Source organism: Syngnathoides biaculeatus, chromosome 3 (genome assembly GCF_019802595.1).
Source record: "Syngnathoides biaculeatus isolate LvHL_M chromosome 3, ASM1980259v1, whole genome shotgun sequence".
Classification (NCBI taxonomy): Eukaryota; Metazoa; Chordata; class Actinopteri; order Syngnathiformes; family Syngnathidae; genus Syngnathoides; species Syngnathoides biaculeatus.
In genome coordinates this window covers 30,578,077-30,603,166 of record NC_084642.1, presented here as the reverse complement: position 1 = coordinate 30,603,166, position 25,090 = coordinate 30,578,077, and the positions used below count along the sequence as shown (strand labels likewise).

At 40.7% G+C, this 25,090-nt stretch overlaps 1 protein-coding gene and 1 non-coding gene across 11 annotated transcripts in view; both read left to right on the top strand.

Moving 5' to 3' along the window:
- Positions 1 to 25,090, top strand: part of myo9aa (myosin IXAa) — a 122,976-nt gene that overhangs the window by 12,657 nt on the left and 85,229 nt on the right. For all 10 annotated transcript variants that reach the window (XM_061815300.1, XM_061815303.1, XM_061815302.1 and 7 more), the window contains exon 2: positions 14,747 to 15,703. In XM_061815300.1, coding sequence (XP_061671284.1) covers positions 14,828 to 15,703 — 876 coding nt within the window. In that variant the 5' untranslated portion in view covers positions 14,747 to 14,827. The remainder of the gene's footprint in view (positions 1 to 14,746; positions 15,704 to 25,090) is intronic.
- Positions 6,683 to 6,756, top strand: trnas-gga (transfer RNA serine (anticodon GGA)). Its single transcript has one exon. It is a non-coding gene; the product is annotated as a tRNA-Ser (tRNA).

Here is a 25,090-nt window from a genome sequence, read left to right as displayed (position 1 = left end):
TTCAATTGAAAACCCTATTGACTGGGTGGCTAACATTTGGCATTAAGTACATGGGAGGGATTTACCTTCAAATAACAGATATTTACTAACAAGCACGATCTGATTCAAACACATTATAATAATACTCATCCTATTCTTGCCTATTCTTAAAAAAAGTTTCATTTTATTTTGACTTTCTTCTACTTTTTAAATCTTTAAGTTTACTGTAATATGCATCTATGTTAATGGATCGCACCACACTGCCCCCAAGAGATTGAGGTGCATACACGAGGAAGGTCATTTCTTTATATACAAAGGCACAGAGCATGCAAATGCAACTCATCCACCATGACAATAGTCATCCATCCATCCATCCTTCCATCCATTTTCTTAGCCACTTATCTTCACAAGGGTCGTGGGGAGTGTTGGAGCCTATCCCAGCTGTCAATGGGTAGGAGGCAGGGTACACTCTGAACTGGTTGCAGGGCACATAGAGACAAACAGCCGCACTCAACAATCACACTTAGGGGCAATATAGAGTGTCCAATCAATGTCGCATAATTTTGGGATGTGGGAGTAAACCGGAGTGCCCTGGAGAAAACCCACGCAGGCATGGGGAGAGCATGCATACTCCACAAAGGCAGGTCCGGGATTGAACCCCGGACCTCAGAACTGTGATGCTCGCGCTTATCAGTGGTGCCGCCTGATTGTGATGCAATAAATAGATAGAAATTAATAAATTAAACAAAAATTAATCATGGATTTTTGCTATTCGCAGTTGGGCCCAGCGCCCGTCTCCCTCGTACAGCGGGGATTTATTGTATTATCCAAGTTGGCCTCAAGTTTCATCAAAGCAAACAGCTTTTATTCCAGTACTGTAGTAAGAATATTAGCTTTGAAGAGGGAAGAACAGTGAAGAGGATGCTGAGGATGCCACATGTTCTTGGGCTGCTATATCAGAAGTCAGAATAGTTTTCAAACAAGATTAACCAATATGCAGTTTCCATAAATGTTATCATTAGGAATTCAACTTGACGTGGGATTGGCTAAAAAACAGCAGTGTCTATTGCATTGTGAGAAATTATTTTTACTCTATTTTTGTTCTTTTTCTGTATTCATGATGATTGATAAAGATGACATGATTATAAAGTGGGAAATTAGACCTGTTTGCTTAAAATTTGCCTCTATCTAACCCCTTAAAAGTAAGTTGTTGTTTTTTTCTAATAAGGTAAATATGTATTGTTATGTTCAAGCCCGCTTAGCTCTATGTCCTACCTCACCCTGCGTTTCCGTCATTTTCCAGGGAGTGGATACAGGAAGTGGAAGTTTCTATGATTAAAACAAAGAGGGGTGCAGTTTACAGTTGTTTAGTGCTCTTTCCAAAGAAGTTTTCAGTGGCATGCTTGGGATCTTAATTGCACACATTATCGATTTTCCCACTAGAAGAACTTCTGTAACTACAGCAGGGTGTTTATGAATTTGATTGTTTCTGAGAAATAACTCTCATTGCTGCTGCCTTGCCTTTTATTAGATTCCCTTAAGTCAGCTGTATATTAAAAGCTTCTCTATAGACCTTGGATTTGGGATGTGTCTTGCTTTGTTTTTCTGTTACAATTCTTGCATCCTCCAAACAGGATTGGTAACAAGTTGCAACTCCAGAGACAGTATCAGTTTATTAAAATTGTATTTAGTTAAGGAGGAATGAGCATACCTGACACTATAAGAAAGCAGTATTTAATTCACTACTGTTATCATACAATTTTGACTTTTGATTGATATTCAATAAGCGCCAGATGACCTGTCTTGTATTGTCACACATTGACACACTCCTGGAGCATTCAGCATTTTTTTTCCTCATATTTTTGATATCACTATAACCAAAGGAGCACAAGTAGATCTCTATTTGGACTTTCAATCAATTCAATCAATTAATGTAAAAATTGGGGCTAAAAAGTAAAAAAAAAAAAAAAAACGCTTGTAAAAAAAGAAATGGTGTTTTCAACTTTTCTACAGCATTTGGTTATCAAGTTTGCTTTACAGTTGTGAGGACCAGGGCTCAAATCTCGCTCCCGCCTGTGTCGGGTTTGTATGTTCTCCATGTGCCTGAGTGGGTTTTCTCTGGGTACTCTGGTTTCCTTCCACATTCCCAAAAACATGCGTGGTAGGTTGATTGAAGACTTTAGATTGACCGTAGATGTTAATGTGAGTGTGAATGGTTGTTTATATTTCCCCTGCGATAGGCTGGTGACCAGTTCAGGGTGTCCCCACCCAAACATAGCTGGCATAGACTCCACCACACCCGTGCCCCTAGTGAGGATAAGCAGTAAAGGAAATTAATGAATTACAGTGCCTAGGTGGACTAAATTCTCGCAAGAAATATATTCGGTAAACCACAGAAACTGTAAGTGCCTTAGACTCTAATGCCGCAATTAAGCCCATTTCTAAATCAATCAATTTCAAAATTTGGAATCGGGGTTCATTATTTGCTGCCTGTCTGCACGGTGTATCAATGTTGATGTATTTCCGTGTAGGTCTATATATATTTTGGTCCATCGGCTGTGAGATGCTTGAATTTCCCCAACAGGTTTAATAAAGTGTGTCAGTCCGTCCATCTGTTCGTTCATCCATTACTCCTAGATTCCGAGAGTTGAAGGCATCTTTAACAGTTTCCCGGAGAAATTAGGTTAAACTAACACTTAAATATCTTCTAAAACATTTCAATCAAGAAAATAATCGATTAAATAAATGAATACATACAGTAAATATGAAGGCAATTATTATACAACATGTTCTGTGATTGGCTGGTGGTAAATCCAAGGTGTAGCCAGCCCAAACTCAGCTGATATGTGCCAGCACGCTTGCGACCCGAGTGAGATAAGCAGTTCAGAAAATCGATGGATGGATGGCAAATCAAACAGGTCCCTATACTATGTTTCCATTGGTAGCAGTGGCCTAAATGTGTTGTCTGATTGGCATTCCTTAACTTGATAATTTCTTCTTTTACTTTTGTCTTATTGACTTGAGTTATATCTGCTAAATATTTTACTGTTAGTATGAAGAGTGATCTTGCTAGTGTGGTCCTCAGGTGCATTGGTTTTCTGTTAACAGACACTTTTGGGCTCCCAGTTTGCAAGGTAGTGAGGTAGGGTTGCACGCTGGTGGAAAAACAAACGTTGCGATTCCTTTAACCCTGCAGTGTACTGTACATTGCCATGTTAAAAAAAAATGCAAGATATCATGTACGTAATGTGATTTCCATACCTTCTCTTTTTTCCCCTCTAGAAATTATGTACTCAGTCAAGCACCATGGTATTCGGAGCAATTTGTACAAGTCTACATGTATTTAAATGTGCTGCAGCATTGAGTAGTCCACCAAGACAAGTTAGTCCCTTTTTTCATGCCGCGTTGCACTGTAGTGTCATTAGCACATTCCTAACACTATTCAGTTTTTTAATCACTGTTTTCCATCCATCCATCCATCCATTTTCTACCGCTTTTCTGGGTCGGATCGCTGGGGAAGTAGCTTCAGCAGGGATTCCCAAACTTCCCTTCCCTAAGCCACTTCTTCCAGCTCTTTCTGAGGTATCCTGAGGTGTTCCCAAGCCAGCCGAGAGACATAGTCTCTCGAGCGTGTCCCGGGCCGTCCCCGGGGTCTTTTTCCAGTGGGATATGCCCGGAACACTACACCAGGGAGACATCTGAGCCACCTCATCTGGCTCCTCTCAATGCGGCGGAGCAGCGGCTCGACACTGAGCCCCTCCTGGATGACCGAGCTTTTCACCCTAACTCTAAGGGAGAGCCCAGACACCATGTGGAGGAAACCCATTATGGCTTGTATCAGGGATCTTGTTCTTTCGGTCATGACCCACAGCTCGTGCCTCTAGGTGAGGGTAGGAACGTAGATCGATTGGTAAATGAGAGCTTCGCCTTTCGACTTAGCTCCCTCTTTACCACAATGGACCGATACAAAGTCCGCATCACTGCAGACGCTGCACCAATCAGTCTGTCGATCTGCCGCCCCATTCTTCCCACACTCATGAGCAAGACTCCAAGATACTTGAACTCCTTCACTTGGGGCAGGATCTCATCCCCGACCCGGAGAGGGCACACCACCCTTTTCCGACTGAGGACGATGGTCTCAGATTTGGATGTGCTGATTTTCATCCCAACCGCTTCACACTCTGCTGTAAACCGCTCCAGCAAAGAACAGGGATGCGATCCTGAGGCCACCAAACCCGACACGCTCTACACCTTGGCTGCGCCAAAAGATTCTGTCCATAAAAGTTATGAACAAAATCGGTGACAAAGGGCAGCCTTGGCGGAGTCCAACTCTCACCGGAAACGAGTCTGACTTATTGCCAGCAATGCGGACCAAACTCTGACAGCGGTTGTACAGGGACCGAACAGCTCGTATCAGGGGGTTTGGTACCTCATACTCCCGAAGAACCCCCCACAGGACTCCCCGAGGCACACGGTGGAATGCCTTCTCCAAGTCCACAAAACCCACGTAGACTGGTTGGGCGAACTCCTTTGCATCCTCGAGGATCGTGCCGAGGGCGTGGAGCTGGTACACTGTTCCATGGCCAGGACAAAAACCACATTCCTCCTCCTGAATCTGGTATTCGACTTAGCAACAGACCCTCCTCTCCAGTACCCCTGAGTAGACCTTACCAGGAAAGCTCAGGAGTGTGATCCCCCTATAGTTGGAACACACCCTCTGGTCATCCTTCTTAAAAAGGGGAACCACCACCCCAGTCTGCCAATCCAGGCACTGTCCCCGATGTCCACACAATGTTGCAGAGGCGTGTCAACCAGGACAGCCCCACAACATCCAGAGCCTTTAGGAAGTCCGGGCGGATCTCAGCCACCCCTCGGTCCCTGCCACCAAGGAGCTTTTTAACCACCTCTGTGACATCAACTCCATATATAGAAGAGCCCGCCTCAGAGCACCCAGACTCAGCTTCCTAATGGGAAGGCATGTCTGTGGTATTGAGGAGGTCTTCAATGTATTCTCCCCACCAACTCACAATATCTCAAGTTGAGGTCAGCAGTACCCCATCCCCACTATACACAGTGCACTGCTTCTCCCTCCTAAGACTGTGGACCAGAATTTCCTCTAAGATGTCTTGAAGTCGTTCTCCATGGCCACACCAAACTCATCTCATGCCCGGGTTTTTGCCTCAGTGAGCGTTCCGCTTGGCCAGGCAGTATCCATCGACTGCCTCGGGAGTCACACAGGCCAAAAATGCCCTTTTATTACTCTTTCTTCAGCTTGACAGAATCCCTCACTGTTTGTGGCCACGACAGGCGCAGACCACCTTATGCCCACATCTCCAGTTGACCACCTCAGTAATGGAGGCTCTGAACATTGTCCACTCGTACTCACTTTCGGGTGCCTTCTCTGGGATGTGAGCAAAGTTCTTTCAGAGGTGGGAGTTGAAAATCCTACTGACAGGGGAATCTGCCAGCCATTCCCAGCAGACCCTCACAATACGTTTGGGCCTGCCACATCTGACTGCATCTTCCCCAACCATCGGAGCCAACTCGCCAACGGGTGGTGATCAGTTGGCAGCTTCGCCCCTCTCTTCGCTCAAGTCTCCAAGACATGCAGTTGCAAGTCTGATGACACGGCCACAAAGTTGATCATTGAACTGTGACCTAGGGTGTCCTGGTGCCAGATGGACATGTGGACACACTTATGCGTGAACACGGTGATCGTTATGGACAATCCGTGATGAGCACAGAAGTCCAGTAACAGAACACCACTCTGGTTCTGATCAGGGGGGGCGTTCTTCCCAATCAAGCCCTTCCAGCTCTCACTGTCATTGCCCACGTGGGCATTGAAGTCCCTCAGCAGAATGAAGGAGTCCTCAGAAGGGGTGCTTTCCAGCACCTCCCTCTAAAGACTCCAAAAAGGGTGGTTACTCCGAACTGCCGTTTGGTGCATAAGCACAAACAACAGTCTGGACCTGTCCCCCTACCTGAAGGCAGAGGGAGGCTACACTCTCATCCAATGGGGTAAACCCCAACATACAGGCCCTGAGCCGCGGGTCAATAAATATACCCACACCTGCTCTGCGTCTCTCAGCGTGGGCAACTCCAGAGTGGAACAGATTCTAAGCCCTCTCAAGAGGAATGGTGCCAGAGCCCACACAGTGCGTGGAGGCGAGTCCGACTATATCTAGTTGGAACCTCTCAACTTCACGCACCAACTCTGTCTCCTTCCCTGCCAAAGAGGTGATATTCCATGTCCCTGGAGCTAGTTTCGGTAGCCGGGGATCAGATCGCCAGATGGCCACTGCCCAGCTCACATGGGTGCAGGCCTGGCCACCAGGCGCTCGCCTTCGAGCCCCACCTCCACGCCTGGCTCCAGAACGGGGCCCCGGTGACCCGCGTACGGGCAAGGGAAACCAAGATCAATTTTTTGTGCTCGTCATAGGGGTTTTGGAGTGATACTTTGTCTGGTGCCTCACCTAGGACCTTTTTGCCGTGGTTGACCCTACCAGGGGCATGAAGCCCCAGACAACTTAGCTCCTAGGATCATCGGGACGCACAAACCCCTCTACCACGATCAAGTGACTGTTTGAGAAGGGGATTCACTCTTTTACACTGTTTTAAGCATTAATTGAGTGCTTTAAAGTGCCACTGACACAAAAATCACATTTTAAAATAGGTATTATTATCAAAACTACAAATAATATTAGTCCCCCGTAGCTCAGTGGTTAGAGCTCTGGTTTGGAAAACCAGGGGTTGTGGGTTCATATCCCACTGGGGCCTCCACTCCCTGAGAAGGGTTGCGTCAGGAAGGGCATCCGGCGTAAAAATTGTGCCAAACATATGTGCGTTCATCTGCGATGACACGCTGTGGCGATCCCGAAAGGGACAAGCCGAAAGAAACACACACAAATAACATTAGTCAGTTTGATGATATTTTGTAAAATTCCAAAGCTGTGTAAGTCTGACTCGACACAATGGGCATCCCATTGGCAGCCAGATTTGTCTGTGACGTCATGTGGAGGCATCACACTGGATCCCTGGCATTGAAAACACCCTGTGCCGAATGCAATGGCTGATGAACGACTACGATTTTCGTATTTTTATGATGCCCCTTCTGAGACTGAAGCTCTTTTTGAGGAAGAAAACATCTCAGAAGCGAGTGAAGCGACCGGGTCCATTTTATCATGTCGTTTCGAGCCATATTTAGACAATCTGCGGATCACTTCACCACTAACAACAGACTCCTAGACAAACACAGACGAGGAGAACGAGGGACCCAATGAAATATTCAAAATGACTGACCCATAATTTTATGATTTCCTAACCCTTTTACAAGTCTTGTTTATGTAATGTACTCAGGAGGACCCTTGCCGGGTGAAGTAAATATCATGGATGTTATGGAAAATAATCTAGAGTTATGTCTTAACTTTTTTTTTTTATTGTTCCTTTAGGTATTCATTCTTGAGTACTTTTTATTTTATTTTCTTACGTCCTTTATTACTTACGTAGTTAAGTTATTATGGTGCAGCTCTTTTGTCTATTACGTCGTCTGACGCAGATTTCTAGACTGCTTGTATAAGGACGAGGATGGCTGTCGACGGAGCTTTTTCTTAATACTGCCTCTTTCGGACAAGTACACAAGTACACGGATGCCACGCTGCCTTCCGTCTTCCGTCACATTTGTGGAACATTTGCTGGAAATAACATTCACCTATTTAAAATATTTGTTCGACTATGGTGACTATACGTCATTTGGCTAGTGATCTCGTGTTAGATGCACCTAAACTGTCTTTGTACTTCAATTTTGTCATTGTTTTTTTGTTGTATTGTATTGTATTGTATTGTGTGTGATTAAATTGTCCTAAACGCAATACAAGTGCTTTGTTATATTTTGCTGGTTTGACCAAGGGGATTTATTCTAAATTCACACATAGCATAGGCTATTAACTGTGAGACAAATTAGTTCCCCCAACCTATTATTTTGTTTTCCTAGCTCTATACATGCCTACCTGTCATTTAGAACCCACAAAGCTCTTGTCCTTTGTACCTGTGCAATCAATTTTTCACAATGAATCGGGTCTTTTGGAAACATGTGAAAAGTGAACCCATCCTCTTGAGTATTCGACCAAAATCCAGCAACACAACGAGCCGGCATTTTGGCAAAGACACAGAAGAAAACAGCTTCATACATATGCCACTTCCGGATTCTTCAACCTCGCACAGACTTTTCATGGTGCGAGAGTAAAAAAAATCAATCTACGGCAACATTCTGACGTGCAGTGAACAAACGGAAGATTACATTCCGGCTGTGTGTGGGTTTTTTTTTTTTTTTTTTTTGACAACATGCTAAATTTCTTGTTTTTGTTGTCAGTGGCACTTTAAGTTAAAACAAAAACATTTTGTACATCTGTTTGTCCCTGTTTTTAATTATGTGCCTTTCCCTCCTCACCCCCAAGTGGATCTGTTGTCTGATGTCTAACACATGACAATCTGAACATATCTGAAGAAGATATGGCAGATTCAATGAGAGCATTGCTCCAAATTTGCTGTGAAATCCCGCCTCAAAGTTTTTCACAAACCAGTGGAGCCAGATCCTAATTTGCATGACATTAACATTAGTCCAGCCCCCTACTGGTCTGCCAACTCGTCAGTCAAGAACCAATGTATGTTGTTGACATTTAACAAATATGGAAATCCAGACATTCCTCTGGAAGTCATGAACCAATAATAAATGCAATTTTACTCAGAATTGGCAAAGTTTTATAAACATTCACAAGTTTGTGTTGCATTTTTTTTGTATGAAAATTGCGGACAAAGTTGGAATGATTTTGTGAGTTTCTCTTTTTTTTTTGCTTTCGGTTGTCGGCATTGGGTTCCTCACTTTCAATTTTTCTTATTTCGTTGAGAATTTTTATTTCACGCCAAAATTGTGTGTGTGTTTAAAAAAAAAAAAAAAAAATATATATATATAAAAAAAAAAATATATATATATATATATATATATATATTATATATATATATATATATATCTATAAAATATCTCCTGCTCAATTTTAATGGCTGGAAAATTGTCCTGGCCGTGCAGTTTATGGTGTGCTAAGAGTCTGCTTCTCTGTAGCTCATGAGCTGTGTGTGCAATCTCTGTAGCTGGAAATTCCAGGGAGGCAGAATTTTAAGAGTTCTCTGTGACACGCTTAGAGCATCTGCAATTTGAAAGAATGTCTCAATTCTTGATTCCTGATTTCACATACTTTGCAATTAATGTTATTTCTTGTGTAAAATATGCATGTTCCCCCAGCCCCACCACACCACTCGAAAAAATAATCCAAAGTCTATATTACACATTATACATGGGTATAAAGAAAACAAGTTTTTCACATTGTATTGATGTATACTTCCACGGAGGAGTTGTGGAAAACTGTGTACACTTTCATTGAGCTTTACACATCTATATGTATTACGGTGAATGTGCTCCTCAGCAGAGCATCCTGATTTTCTGGTGTCAGCCCTATATTGCTATGATCTGTTATGACTGCACTAGACTGCATACATAAATGATCACCCATGAGTTTGTTATACTAAAGGCTATATCCACAAGTCTCAAGCAGCATGCCAATTGAGTGTGAATGAATCAATTGTGATATTGTTGATAAACTCAAAGGAGAAAATCATTCGACAAAATGCAGAAATGTCAGTATGTGGGGAAAGTGGCACAGTTTCCAGAAATGGATGAACTGCTGCAGATTGTAGGATTGAAGGAAAGACCAATGGCCTAGTTATCAGCATTGTAGGTGTTTGTCTCTATGCTTTGACAATGATGAAGAAAAAATGTAATGACTGTGTTTAATGCATCTACACAGAGCAGAGCAATTGTTGAAAAAACCTAATACAGAATTTTTTTTTTAGCATACGGATAAGCAGCAAATCGAAGTTCCGGATTCTAAATGGGTATAAAGCCTTTGTTGTTTATTTTTTCAATTCAATTATGGGGGTGCGTATTATATATACTACAATGCGTATTATACATGAGAACTCACATATTCTATTTTTTAATAATTATTTCATTGTCCGGTTTGGTTCTTTGGTTTGACTTGAACTTTAAACGAGACAAAAGGGTGAAAGCAACACAACCTCCAAGTCCCATACAGTTTTGGGAACTTTCACAATTAATTTTGGGAAGAGCCTTCATATGAATATTTGTCTTCCATTTTAGAGATATCACAATTGTTTTCAGATGTTATATCTGCCCATGATGTTTAGTGAGTCAAATGTTTAGAATACATTTTTATTTGCAGATCTATTCTGTGATTTCTATTGTAACTTGTGAAAATTATCAGTCATAATTTGTGGTCCAAAACACAAACAAAACAAACAAAAAATCCTGGTACGCCAATTACACTCATCCACTACCCAAGATTATTTTCAATTAAAAATATGAAGAACTTGAGGTACCGGTACTTTATGCAGCTATAGAATCAGTGACAGAATTTTGGCATTGTGACAACACTAGAGCCTTAATACAAATATATAGTATAGAATAGTTGCTTGTTTGAGACACTACTGTTGGCCTTTTGCTGTGGTATAAAACATTGGTTGGGGAAATATTTAATTCTTTACAAATGCTCCAATTTCAGGAAACTTATATCTCTTTTACTTTTCACTCTCACTTGATAATAAAGTAACTAATTTCTTTTGAGTGGCACCACTTGACCAGTCCTTTCATTCTACTTGCTCTGTTTCTTTCACCAGTCGCATAGCCAGTGCCTATTACTTACATGCAGCTTTAAATTTGAACAAAAATGCAGTTGTTTCAAACTACAAGGATGAAAATGTAAATAAAACAAATGTAATTTACTGTATGGCAGTGGGGAAAAAAACACATGACCTCCACACCTTCCCCAGTTCAGCCAGACTCATGTTCTGTATTGCTTCATCAAAGTGGAAAATCTAGCTGAACTAGATTACAATGCAGTAGAGGTAGATGTAACCCAGCTACCCATTGTTGGGAACTTTTCATATCAAATATGAATGTCAAATTTTATGATGTATACCACAGTCCTGTTTATTTTTGATGGCTACCACAGATTTATATTCTTGTTTTGCACTGTGGCCTAGAAATGCAAGCACAAACATGATCTTTTGAGGCGATGAATGGGAATAATATGGAGCACTGCGCTAACAATACACAACTGAGGTAGCATTTAGGAAGTGCTTTTTTGGGGGGGCAGGGGTACTAAACATGCCAAAGCAAAAAAGGTTTTCCATTTACTCAAGTGAGTCTCATAAATGGCCATCCATCTTAAGTTAAATACAGGGAGAAGTTACAGTGTACAGCTCCACCATATCCTTGTTCCATGCAATTTAACATAATGGGAAAGAATCAACCCACTTAAATATTTTGATAAACTGAAGGATATAATGCGTGAAAATCATGATGTCCCAAAAAATGTGACGCTGGCCATGAATGGGTAAACAGTTTCCATTTATTCATGTAATAACTCTGTTCCTGCTACCATCATTATGCCCTGCAATTAGATTTGCGCGATATATGGATTTTTTTTCAATTAATTTATTTTGCCTCTGTTCAATTGGCGATTAAAAAAAAATTCAAAGGAATCGCATCGACAGACTGGGAATAAGTAACTGCACGCTGTTAAGTGTGTCGAAAGCCCCTTGAAACAGAACACAGCAGCCCATCTTGAAAAAATCTAAAGTCCCCCCCCCAAAAAAAAGCTTCTAAGTCCTAATTGTTGACTTGATGGATGCTTTGTGGTACTTTTCCTGTTAACTGCCCTGTCTTCCATTTCACCACATACATTGTATTTGTGGAAGTCATATTTTTAGTCCTCATAGTCTATCTACCATATGTTAAATCAAAGCATATTCTCTTTAAAGCCGCAGCTTGTGAGTTTACAGTTGTTTTTATGGCGTTGGACGGAATGTGATTTACGTCTGAAGTACAATTTCCGCTGCTTGTACAGTGAGGGGGTTGGGTGTGTTTTTGACGCCGGTGTAACTATTACATTGGGGCCGGGGGCATGTATGCTGCATAACACTATTGCTATCTATACCCTCTCTGCTTCTGATATGTCCATTAACTCTTTGCCATAATTAGCACCTTCCTTAAATGCCCTGAATAGATGCCACTAAAGAAAGTTAAGGACACTTATTTAAGAAGAATTGAATACTGTATATATCACCATCCATTATCTGAGCTGCTTATCCTTACAAGGGCTGCGGGAGTGCTGGAGCCTAGGTGAGCTATCTTCAGGCAGGAGTTGGGGTACACCCTGAACTGGTTGCCAGCCAATCGTAGGGCACATAGAAACAATCATTCACACACACAACCACACTGTATCCATGAATGATTAAAAAGTGGAAACAATTTTCATCAGTTTCAAGAGGGAAAATTTACTCAATTGAAATTAGGCTCAGATAATGGATGGATGGATGGATGGATGAAATTTCAACCGTGATCAGGCATAGACGGTCATGGATGTGTATGGCTAGCCGTTTGTACTAAAAAAATAAGAGCAACATTTTGTCACGTTTGGTTTGATGTAAATGCTTGAGTCACTTTTTTTTTGCACATTTACAATAATTGTCAAATTAAATTGTCAAATGTGTCTTTTTTTTATTACACATTTAGAATATTTGTTAACTTGAATAGTTAAAGCCAAATCTTAAATGTTCTCACTAATTCTTAAATACAGTGGAAACTGGATGTTTAAATGTTTGAGGATGATGATGTATAAAGACACATCATTACCCTAATTGTCTGACATGAAGTCAATCAACTTTTTCTGTTGAATGAATGAGTTAGTATTACCAGTGATTTATTTATTTATTTTTTTTTTTTTTTTCAGGCACATTTTCATTACGTTCTTCAAAGTCAGAAGATTACAAGTTAAGATTCCTATGCCTTTAAAAGGGTGTGCAGCGATTCACAGTGGTGCTGGTGTCTTGTTGAAAACGCCCTTTTGGTGATTTGTACTTTTGTGATGGTTAACACAGAGGCCACCAACATGGCCACAACCCAAACTGAGCCTCCCGTCTTTTAAGCAGTAGGTTGACTATCTCTTTCAGCCGTGTACACACATGCACCCATAGATAAACACATTGTTACCCACATGCCCTTTGGGTCACATTTTGTATGGATTTAATCTTGCAGTTGTGGATGGATTGCGTGCCCTGTGTATGGAAAGCCAGAAAGTATGATGGTCAGGTGGTAACAATAGGACTCTAGGTCATTTCAAAGTTACAAAGTTGACAGCAAAAAAGATCAGATTCAGGACAGTAGGAAAGCACCCAACAAGAGTACAGCTTTTATTTGCCACTGTAATTGTCCTCTATATGACCCCGATTCATTTCCTGTTTTCATTTTTTTTCCCTGCTAGAGGTTGTATAATAACAATGGAAAGTGTGTCACACATTCTGAAAAGAGACCCAAGATGAATGAATGGATGTCATTTGGTTGTTTTAGGAATTCTATAATAGGCTGGCATTTAGCCAGCAACCACACATTTCAGTTTATACCTTTTTTAAAAAACATTCTCTAGAACAGTGATTCTCAAACTTTCTGGGGTCATGACCTCCTTGTTCAAGTTTTGATCCACCCCGAGGACCATTACCATCCCTTTACGGCCTTGGCCTATGACCTTACCGCATTTTGTAACCCCCCTACGTTCAGACAATTTTCACATGAAAAGTCACCGGTCATGCAGACTGATGATTGATGCCTTGGGACGGGATGCCGCTGTTTGTATGCCATTGAGGCTCTGAATCAGTTGCTGTAAATCCAAACATCACATTTAATTTTGATGTTTGTCTTTTTCTTTTCCAGTGGCCTAGTGTCTGCTTCGTCTAAAAAAGGTGGTGTTTTTTATGTGATCCATCGCTCCATGTTCACATTGATACTACTACTACTACTACTGCTGCTGCTGCTACTACTACTATTACGTCTTGTCCCTCTCTTCTTCTTTGACCACTTGTTGAGAAACACTCATTGAGAACATCAGTTCAATACTAAGGTTAATGGAAATTGGAATATTCATCAATTTTCTGTACCGCTACTTCACAGGGTAGGCCACTAACGGTGAAATATGGCCTATCTCAGCAAACTTTGGGCAAGAGGTGGGGTACATCCTGGACTATTTGCCAGCCATTTACTGGGAAAAGGGAATACTGACTTGAAATAAGTAAAAGAATGGCACTATCACTTTTTGGTGGAATTGCATTATTTACTTAGACTCACATGGAAAATGTGTTGTGATACATTAGTGCACAGCAGAGTATTTGTATATCCACTGGTAGGCTGGCTGCATACATCCTCTGTACTATGTATTAAAGAGAAACTTGTGAATGGCGTGATTGTATGCTCACTAAAGAGGATGGCAGCTGCAGTGTGCTTTGTGTACACTTGCGACTAAGGATGTGTGTTAATGATAATCCTGTAGATCCTAGGGACTTTTCCTTTATCCCATACACAGTAAGTGTGCATGTTGCACTCCAACAAAATAATATAGCCACATTACATAACAACATGTGCAATCTTTTTGTCATCAGCCATCAAATGTTAGATTGCAACAGCTTCAATGCTTGGTGATTGCAGCCACATTATAGGCAAAATATATCCTGCCACTGTTTTTTTTTTTTTTTTTGTATATGTTGGCTAGTGTGTGCATCCTGAAGACAATGTTACATTATCATAAAAGTACTGTTGTGAAATATATTTATTCAATGTTCTTTATGACTTGCTCTTCTTTTACAGAGAAAATGACTTGAAGTCCGTGACGCCTGCCGCGCTGTGAAGGAGGGCCTGACAGCTGCTAATGGGAACCACTCATCCGCCATGAGTGCTTGCGATGGCGTCGGTGGCATGGGCACTCTGGGACGGCGGCAGAGATTTGAGAACTCAGAATTCACTGTGCGCGTCTACCCAGGCACCCTGGCCGAAGGCACCATCTACTGTCCGATCAGTGCCCGAAAGACTACCTCAGCTGCTGAGACCATCGAACGCGTCATTGAGCGACTCCACCTGGACCGCACCAAGTGTTATGTGCTGGCAGAGGTGAAAGAGTTTGGTGGGGAAGAATGGATTCTCAACCCCACCGATTGCCCTGTGCAGAGAATGATGCTCTGGCCCCGTGTGGCACTCGAGCATCGCTCTCTATCTGGATGCGAAGATTACCGCTTCCTTCTACGGCTTAAGAATCTGGATGGTTCAATTTACTATGGGGGCAGCCTTCAGATGTGGCTGCAAGTTACAGAGGAGCGCAGGCGCATGGTGGAACGTGGATTATTACCACAGCCCGAATCGCAAGGTGATCATGCCGATTTATGTCGTCTACTTGAACTCAATGAGCGTTCGCTGCTGGATAACCTGCGCTCACGTTTCCGCCAGGAAAAGATCTACACCTATGTTGGGAGCATCCTCATTGTCATTAACCCCTTCAAATTTCTGCCCATATACAATCCCAAGTATGTGAAGATGTATGATAATCACTCACTGGGCGATTTAGAGCCTCACATCTATGCAGTAGCTGATGTTGCTTACCATGCAATGCTGCAGAGACAGAGGAATCAGTGCATTGTTATATCTGGGGAAAGTGGCTCTGGCAAGACTCAAAGCACAAACTTTCTTATTCATCATCTGACTGCGCTCAGCCAGAAAGGTTTTGCCAGTGGAGTGGAGCAGATAATCTTGGGGGCAGGTCCAGTATTAGAGGTAAGTGTAAAAAAAAAAAAAAAAAAAGTTTTTGAAGGAAAGAAAAAAATAGAAGCATTTCATCAGCACATTACTGAAAGATTCAGTTACTTTTGACAGAGCAGACTAATTAGTAGACGTGACTTGAAACGTAAAAATGCGAGAATGTTCTGTCAGTCTTTGCTTGGCTTTTCTACCGATAACAAATGTCTGGCTCGCACTACAGGAACGACAAAACTTGTCGTGTGACATAATCCTTGACCATCAATTTGGCAATATAATAACCCTACTACAACAAAATGAAAATTTTAGGACTGTGGCTTTTTGTTTTTCTGTATATATTTTCCGCTTAGTGCAACATATGAACAACAACCCTCCAGCATGGTGCCTTGACATTGACTATTTGGATTACATATTGCGACCAGCACATTGCCTCCCTTCCATGGGGTTGTCAACATTTAATCACGCACACAAATCAATGTTTTACGAAATTACGTTTAACCCATGAATCAACAGAATACCAGCATGTTTGCAGACAAACATTTATGCTAGCTCTGGCTTGCTACATAACATTATGTTGTCTGCGGTAGCATTATCAAAAGTATGTGAACATTATGTCAAACTTTCCTTGAAGAATGAACAGCCCGAAACATCCTCTCTGGAGCATCCAAAAACATCACACCCCACACATTTATTCCTTTTTGACAAGATACAACCCAATGATGGTAAAAGATGGGATATGGTGGTATCATAATGTATGCTGTGTAATGTTGCCAGTGACTGAGATACAACAAGATTTTATGGCAGTAGTCTCCTATAGTGCATTGTAGAAAAAAAAATGTCATGTACCGTCGTCTGATCCAGACTTGAGTGTATTGGCTGTTTCAATTGATTGACCAACAAAGAGTTTATCTGTGACATCTCTTACTATACACTTTTACATGGGCTTTTTTCTTTTTCAGACATTGTATAGTGTATTCATGGGGCTTTGCTGTGAATGTTCAGGCTTTAAGTAGCTTCTTAAACTGAGTTTTACAACTCTGCTTATCCCCACCTGCCTTTTGCCTTGCTTGGTGAATTGTGTGAACCCTCGTTTATTGCACTTGAGTCCATCTGTGTGGGGATTATGTCGTGCACACAGAAGCTCTGTCTGTGGGCAGCCAGTCGGTGTCAGTGGTTAGACTAGTAGATTCTTGCTTTTGTAATTGCAGCACAGATGAAGACTGTTTCAGGGTAGCTGCGGTCGAGGCCCAGTCCAAGGTTGTAAAGGAAACTGGTTGTTTTCATATCTCTCAAAGCATTCCACTCATATTCTTTTTCTTCTTGTCACTTAAACACACACCATAATATTTGACATCAACTCAATTCTTGAACGTTGCGCAACACTTTCTTAAACTTTATGCATAGAGAAAAGCAAATACGTGTTGCATATTTTCAAAAGTGTTGCATAATTTTATAAAGGATCATATTGCTCATTGTCACATCACCTGACCACCAGCTATTTACACTTGATTTAATCTCAAAGAGCATGACAGTATTCTGAAAGACAGACATGCATGAGGGTCTGACAACCAGTGATGGGAAGAATGTTCCCAGAATCGCCTAGAAATAGTTGAGGTTTTTGGATTTTTGTCAGTTTTCCATTTCATATTGATCATGATGTCAGTAGTTACCTATTTTTGTTACATATTATATTATATATTATTATTATTATATATTATACATGTAGATTTACAAGGATGTCAAAGACAATATTAAGATGAAAAGAACAACTATGAAGCCACGTGCAAGGGTACACAGCTTTCCAACAGGTAGCTGGACTCTTTTATTGTCCTCAGTTCATGAAACACTTCACAAAAATGCGATTCACCAGTGTGTCTCTAGAGTTTACGTGAAAGCATACTGAGTACACAACAACACAATTGAGGGTTTTAGAGCGCAGGGGAGCTTCCTTCCATTGTTTGCACAGTTGCATTACAAATCGGCCCATGTGCTGATTGATGCCAAGACAGGAGTGGTGGTGCTACTGCAAAGAAAGGAAGGTAGCAGGAATGACTGGCAACATTACCTCATTGACATACAGAACTTAGTCTTAAAATGCTCTTCAGTCATTAAATATGGTGAGATGTTTGCTGTCTCTGACACACCAACTCCACACAATAAATTAATCTTAAATAGCAGTTGGATCATATTGTCTTTTTTTTTTTTTTAATCACACACTACTGTAAACCGTCAATTCAAGTTAGTATCTGGAGTATAATTTCAACTTTTTTCCCATATGGGTCACTGATTTTAGTTGTTTAAGTGGACGGAAGATACTTTAGATAGTCTACAAACGATGTTTCATTTTGCATTTTGTATTTGGTTGGATTGTATACCGGGTATTTCTGATCATTTAATTTCGTTGTCACTCTGCTGGGTTATTTATGGCATTTTAGACAAGGATTTCTACACTGGTTTAGGTTTGTTATTAGGAAAACTTAGTTTATTTGTACCATGTTAAGGGATCATTTACTAAAGCTTTAGATTATCTTGTTTTAAAGATAACTGTCTTTATCCTTAAAGGAAAAAGTACTGTTCTTGACTTGCAGGCAAAACTTCCCCAAAGCGTAAACCCTGCAGAGACACATTTTTTTTAAAATCTCTTGATAGAGGATATCTCTTACATTAGGTATTGGATGTCCGCCAAGACTCATGGGCCTTTTCACTCAAGTGTTTCGGTTAATAAAGAGCTTAAGGTGACAAAATCATCTTAAAAATGTTGTCAGAACCCATGTAATCCATTTTTTCGGAGTGGATGGTTGTCTTATTGCTGTTAGGAGAGGATTTGGTTGAATTAAGTTACTGTTTGTTTTTCTTGCTTTACGACTAGCTTGTGTTTAGCTCGCTGTATGAAGATGAAGCATCTGAGAATTTCACAAACCTAAACCTGTTTAGGCTTTACAGGATTGTTCACCTTCCAATCAGCTCTGACTGAATGAACCCACATTCCTGTGACTTTATGCGCTACTTTACTTAGTGTGGAATGTCTTATGCTTGTATAGGATGTTTGGAGGAGTTTAAGAATGCAATAACTCCTCCAAACATGAGACTGCTGCTTTCTGTCATGTAGGTGTGGCCTATTTTTTAAACAACTGTATGTTAAAAGATGCTGAACATTTCGCAGACCTAGTCCTAGCTGAAGAGCAGTCAGTTGCCGACTGCTTCAATATCAGTGTAGCAGTTTTTATTATCAGTAAGGATTGTTCAGAAATTGAATTTTTATGAGCTGCTGAATGACTTCCCAGAGTACACAGCTATCGTCATTATACTCTTGCGTTGAACTCCCAAAAAGTCAATAAATGGGAAAGTTTGCTTTTTGTGCTTCAAGAGAAATGAAATAAAAATGAAAAGTTTGATTCCGTTGTATTATATGTATGTACTGTATGCATCGATCATGTAAGTACTATATGTATGCACATACATAAACCTGTATATATGTATGAGTGAAGTCCCACAGTTTTTGACCGTCAAAATATTTATTCATAGTCCATTTATGGTTTCTGGCTGATATTTTCACTAACATGAAACTGCTGAAATAGCGTGTCACATACATTACATGTCACAAGTTGAACACATTGAAAAATAAATTAAAACTAGCAGCTGTGTGCGTAGTGGAAGTCCTTGCTTGAATAGAACTGTGTGTGAGACCCCCGTGGTTCTTCAGTCTCACAATATACAGTCCTCTCCAAAAGTATTGAAACAGTAAGATCAATTCTTTTGCTTTTGATGTATACTGAAGACATTTGGGTTTCTGATCAAAAGATGAATATGAAACTAAAGTTCATAATTCCCACTTTTATTTCATGGTATTTACATCTACATGTTAAGCAACTCAGGACATTATCTTTAGTATGAATTCACACCCTTTTCCAGTAAGCAAATGTATTGGGACAGGCATTACTATGTTAACTTGCGTGTATACCATTTAATATTTGGTGCCATAACTGTGACTTGCAATAACTCCATCAATCATCTGACTCAATGACTTCACCAGACAGTTGCATTCTTCATTTGAAGTGCTTTCCCAGGCTTTTACCGAAGTTTCTTTCATTTCTGGGGGTTGCTCCCTTAAGTCTCCTTTTCAGGAGGTAAAATGCATGCTCTATTGCAGGAGTGCCCAACCTGTGGCTCTCGAGGCCCATGCAGTTCTTTGCCTCCTTTCGTGCGGCTCTCGTGAAGGCACGAAAGCATATTGAAGTTTCATTTAAGTGCGTGTACGCTCTGCTTGAGCTCATTACAGTAGTTGTGAGCAAGCGTTGTTTGCGCTGATGAGTGGTTTGCATCTTGTGGAATCGCTTGTATATTTCTTCTCTCAAAGTTTTCTTGCAACAGTGTCTTGTGATACCTTCACTCCTTAGATTGGCAGTGATGTCACTGCCTGTTAACTTTTTTTTCTTCACAGCTCTCGCAATGTTTCTGTCGTAAACTACTGCTGCTCTTGGCTGACGTGTTCAATGTCTGTTGCTGAGTACACTCATAGTTTTTCTTTTGCATAACATTCCAAATTGTTGGATTGGTATGCTTAATGTGTGTGCAATAGCTCAGATTGATTTTTCCCTCTTCTCGCAGCTTCAAAATAAGTTGCTTTTCTCCCATAGACAGCTCTCTCTCTAAAAAATATCAGTGGAAATTTTTACAGCTTTTCTTTGTAAACTTTGAGCCAACACCAAATACTTTTCAGCCTACGGCCAGTGGCTAAATTATAGTCTAGGCCTGGTATACACATAAAGACAATCAGTCTGTTTTTGTCCTGATTTTGCCCCTTCTTGACGAAGCACCTCAAACGTCAGACAGTCTTAAGTCTTATAAAGATTGTCCTATAAGATTATCCTTTGCTCGAAAGTTTAAGAATTGATTCATCCCCCCCCAAAAAAAATCCAATTATAAAAACATTGTGGCATCCACAATTACATCTTAATACTTTTATTAAAATATGACCTTCATGTAAAGTTTATGTAATTATTTTAACATGTAAACATGTTGCTGTTCTTTTCACTGCAGTTAATACACAAATGTCAAAATAAAGTATATATTTCAATTGGCATTAAGTCTTGGCAGGTGATTGGCATTCCATACTATTTTCAATGGCCATTTGACAAAGACGATTGAATCAAACAAATTTGGACCAACAACGAAATACAGTAAATTGAAGTTACCTCAGTTTAAAGAAGCCAATACAGGGAGTCCTCGATCTACGACACAACCCGAATTTCCGTGTAAGTCGTGTTTCACTATTAAAGTAAAAATTGACGTCAAAACACATACATAAAAACTAAATACATTTAAAAAACATGTGATGCTGTACTTACCATTATTGTGAGAGCTGGATGGCAAATGAGGAAAGCTGTGCTTAGGTATTGCTAAGGATGCATTTGCATGTAGCCCTTGCTAGTGGTAAATTCCTCGTCAGCCTCCTTTCCTTTCTACTCTTTCAAAGATTGGAAAATAATGGTGTGCCATTTCCCTAAATGAATATTAGCCCAATATTAAGTCTACGTTGATTCTGATCCTCGATTCATAACTTTGCCAATCTTCCCATCTCAGCAACGATCGAAGAACGTTGCTTTATTTTTTGTTTTTTTTCTTCACAAAAAAGTTGCTTTGTGATCCCTGTATCCCTCATAGGGGTGAAACCCTTCACATGTGCTAAAATACAGGGTTTATCCTTAATAATGATCACCATGGTCACCCAACTGGAGCCCAGGTCTTTACCGATGTTAATCGGTGTGACTCTTTTCTGATCTTTTCTCTGATGTTAAGCTTTGTTTCCCTGGTAATAGATTTTCTTTCGCCTGGACAAGCATTGCTAAAAAACTCCACCTTACTTCTTTTGGTCCATAACGTGTAAAAAGGTGGGCGAAAAAGGCAAAGATACCCCCGACGCAAGCTAAGCAGAAACACTATGGTGCTCGGGATAAAATGGCGGACGAGACAGGGGTGTCATGAAGTCGAAATGTCGTAGGTCAACGACGTTGTAGTCCCTGTAGTCCATAACATTTATGTTTGGAAGGGGAAAAAAAAAGTGGTAACACATTTATGAAACTTAAAAATGACTGATAAAAGTCACTTCCCACTTATGTATTTTGAAATTAAAGTACATTTACTCATATTTGAATTCAAATAAAAATGTACAAGTCTGTATTTGTATTACGTTGCTCTCCTGTGGGTTGCACCCCTATTCACCTCTGTCCACTCTCCCTCTGTATGTCCCCCATGCAAACATGCAAGACAAGGATCGTGAACCCGACTTAACTGGAATGTGGTGGGACTGACTCAGGGATTTATAGACACCTATAGAACGAGAACATAAGTGGGGTGATACATAAGTACTTTGTGTATACATGAGTTATTTCTTGCAATAAGTGAGTAGTCCCACACCCAGTGAGAGAATTCCAGGGGTGTGTACCCACTGATGCATGCAATTGAATTCACACCATTGTGCATGCAAAAAACCTGACAGAAATGTATTATAATTGCTATGTCTGTAATATGGAGGTGAAAGGCCTCACCCAACCAATCAAGGATGGAACCGGGAACAGGGGTCCACCTGAAAGCAACCCTGTAGATAGGACATGTCCCATGGTGAGGGACCCAGGGTGGCCCGCTGGCCCCTCCCAAGGTGTCCAGACAACTGTGCAAAGAGCCAATGCCACCGCCACCCCCAGGAGAACAGGAAGCCCCCCACAACCTGCAGGGCCTGCCACGTGGCCAGTCCCAGCCCCAGCCTGAGGGCAGTAGAATTTCTCTTATTTGTTGTAAAAGAAATCCGGATAGGGGCACCTGACAAGAGAACGATGAGGGCAGGAATCCAGAGAGCAGCCACCGGCCATGAGAAGGGAGCCCCCATGCCAAGCAGCTATCCACCTCAAGCGGCCTCAAGAGCACTGTCATGTAGCTAAGTGTAAAACCCACCTCCCCCTGTTACTATGACTGCCATGCATCTGGTCTCACCATGCAAACTGATCTAAAATGTACAGGGGGGGATAAAAATTAAAAAAGACATCATATTAATCATAATAACTAATGATAATAGCTACATAAATAAACCTACAACAACAACCTTGACAACAAAATACAGAAGTCAAAATTCTATTTTCATCCAAACCTTGAGGTGAAACGTGATGAATATCCGAGACACCCATTAAGGTTAAGAATTTTTTTCCAACGCACACCCTTGCATACTTATAATTCATGTTAAAAATAGTAATGTGGTGTAGCAATGGCCCAATGATGCTAGTGTTATTATCAATGGCGACAACTGTGAGAAGCAAATACAATATGGCATATTTCCTGACTCTCAACCATGTCCTGACTCATTAGGATGTAATAGCTGCAGGGCTTTTTACCTCAGAGCCTCCTCAAGTGTGTACTGTATATCGACAGTCTCCTTCCGCTAACAGCGTGACAGCGTTGCTAATTGTTGATACAGATCAGTTAATGCTGTGTCAGTCAGGCCTTTCCCAGTTTCTCAAATGAACACACACCAGCCAAGTGCGCACAGGATGAGAGCAAGTCAACAATAGCAGTGAAAAACAAGACCAAGTAAAACGGGATTTAGGAACAACATAACTAGTTCTGCTGAAGAGTGAAGAGAAAAAGTGATACTTTAATAGCCTCATGATCTCACCACTGAAATAACATCATCACAGTTTGTGCAGCCCATGTTTTCTGTTTTACATCATTGTTTATCCGTTCTGCATCATTTTGAGATGCATTAAGGCTCTGAATTGATTTATTTAGAGTTTTAAGCATCTTCAAGAAACGTCGTGTCTGTCTTTTGTATATGCCAATGCTACTTCTTATTTGGGCAAGGTTTTTTGTTTTGAATATTTGATACTAGCAGAATTCAAAAGGTTAAAATTCAATTTTGTATAAATTTTGGCGCTATCTTGGTAGATTCCTGCAAATTCATAGACAAGGAATGGCACCATATTTTTTACACCATAGTCAAAGAAATTAGATCTTTTTATTTTTTTTAAACTGCCTTAATACATGTGGATATTACTTTTCTTTTTTTTTTTAATATTCAGCAGCAATGAAAATCAAATGAAAGACTCATCACTGTCAGTAGTGATGTCTATGTTTAACTATTATACCAGTAGTCCTCATATCTAAAGAAAACAGTCCCCTGTAAATTAAAAGGTGGGCTGTTTCATTTATTCGACTCAATGATTTTTACTTCAATTAATTTCAATTTTGCATATAAACCATGTTCTTATGTAATGTACTTCAAGGATTTTTTTTGTTTTCATTTTCGCAAATGTGTTTGGACTGAAACAGAGATAAGGGTTAACTTATTCATTCCAGACCTGTGTCTTTTATTGTTGCTTTGGACGTATTGTTAAAGTTCTTTACACACACACACACACACACACACACACACAACACACACACACACACACACACACCACACACACACACACGTGCACGCACACACATACACACACACACACACACTTAAGCTCGGTGCTGCAAAGTTGCACTCGGAACAGGTGGTCTTATCAACAACACGCCTATATGTAGGCCACATGTCAAGCATTAGCTGTCCGTTTGTGCTTGGGAGAGCCATTCCAGCCAGATGAGGGTGTGACATAGCACATCCACTATGCTAAAGCTAAGCCCCATGGTCAAAGAAAGAAAGAAGGTCAATCCAATTAGGTAAACCTAGAGACACAAACATAGCACCTCAGTCCAATCCTGTGCCGATGCAAGAATCCCGAAACTGTCCTTCAAGCACCAATACACTGTTTGCATATACTAACTTTAGATCTTACTATTCATAAGTGAATACGTTACACTAAATTGAATGATATTATTAGTAATGTACTCTCCAGGCATGGATGCTGTTTCAACATTGTGCGTGTTTGTGTGTGTATTTCTAGCATTTGTTAAGTGGCAAGGCTGCTCCATCCTGAGTGGATGGGTGGAATTCTTTGACCGCCTCACTTGACCACTGCGATCATGTGAACTGGAAGGTTGCCATACAACATACGTACTTGTTTTTTTTTTCTTTGGTCAAAAATTGTGACTTGTCTCGTCGACTCTTTACAAGTAAACCACAACACAGAAGAGGCTGTTTTTCTGAATGTTGACACCATTCAACTTGACAAGTCAAACAAGTCATGACATTGACATTGTGTGGTTGAAAGCTTCAAAAGTTGTTCATTGATTAAAGTATGAGGTCAGTGTTTACCAAGTAAATGCAGTAAGGCCTTAAAAGCTACTGGTTGTAAAAATCACAATTGAAGCCCTATCGCCACTCCTACAAAATGCATAACTGCACTTTTACAGGTCTGTTATTTTTGATAATGAATAACAACAGTAATGCACAGCTACCTCTAGGCATGTCTTTTGAAAGTGACAGAG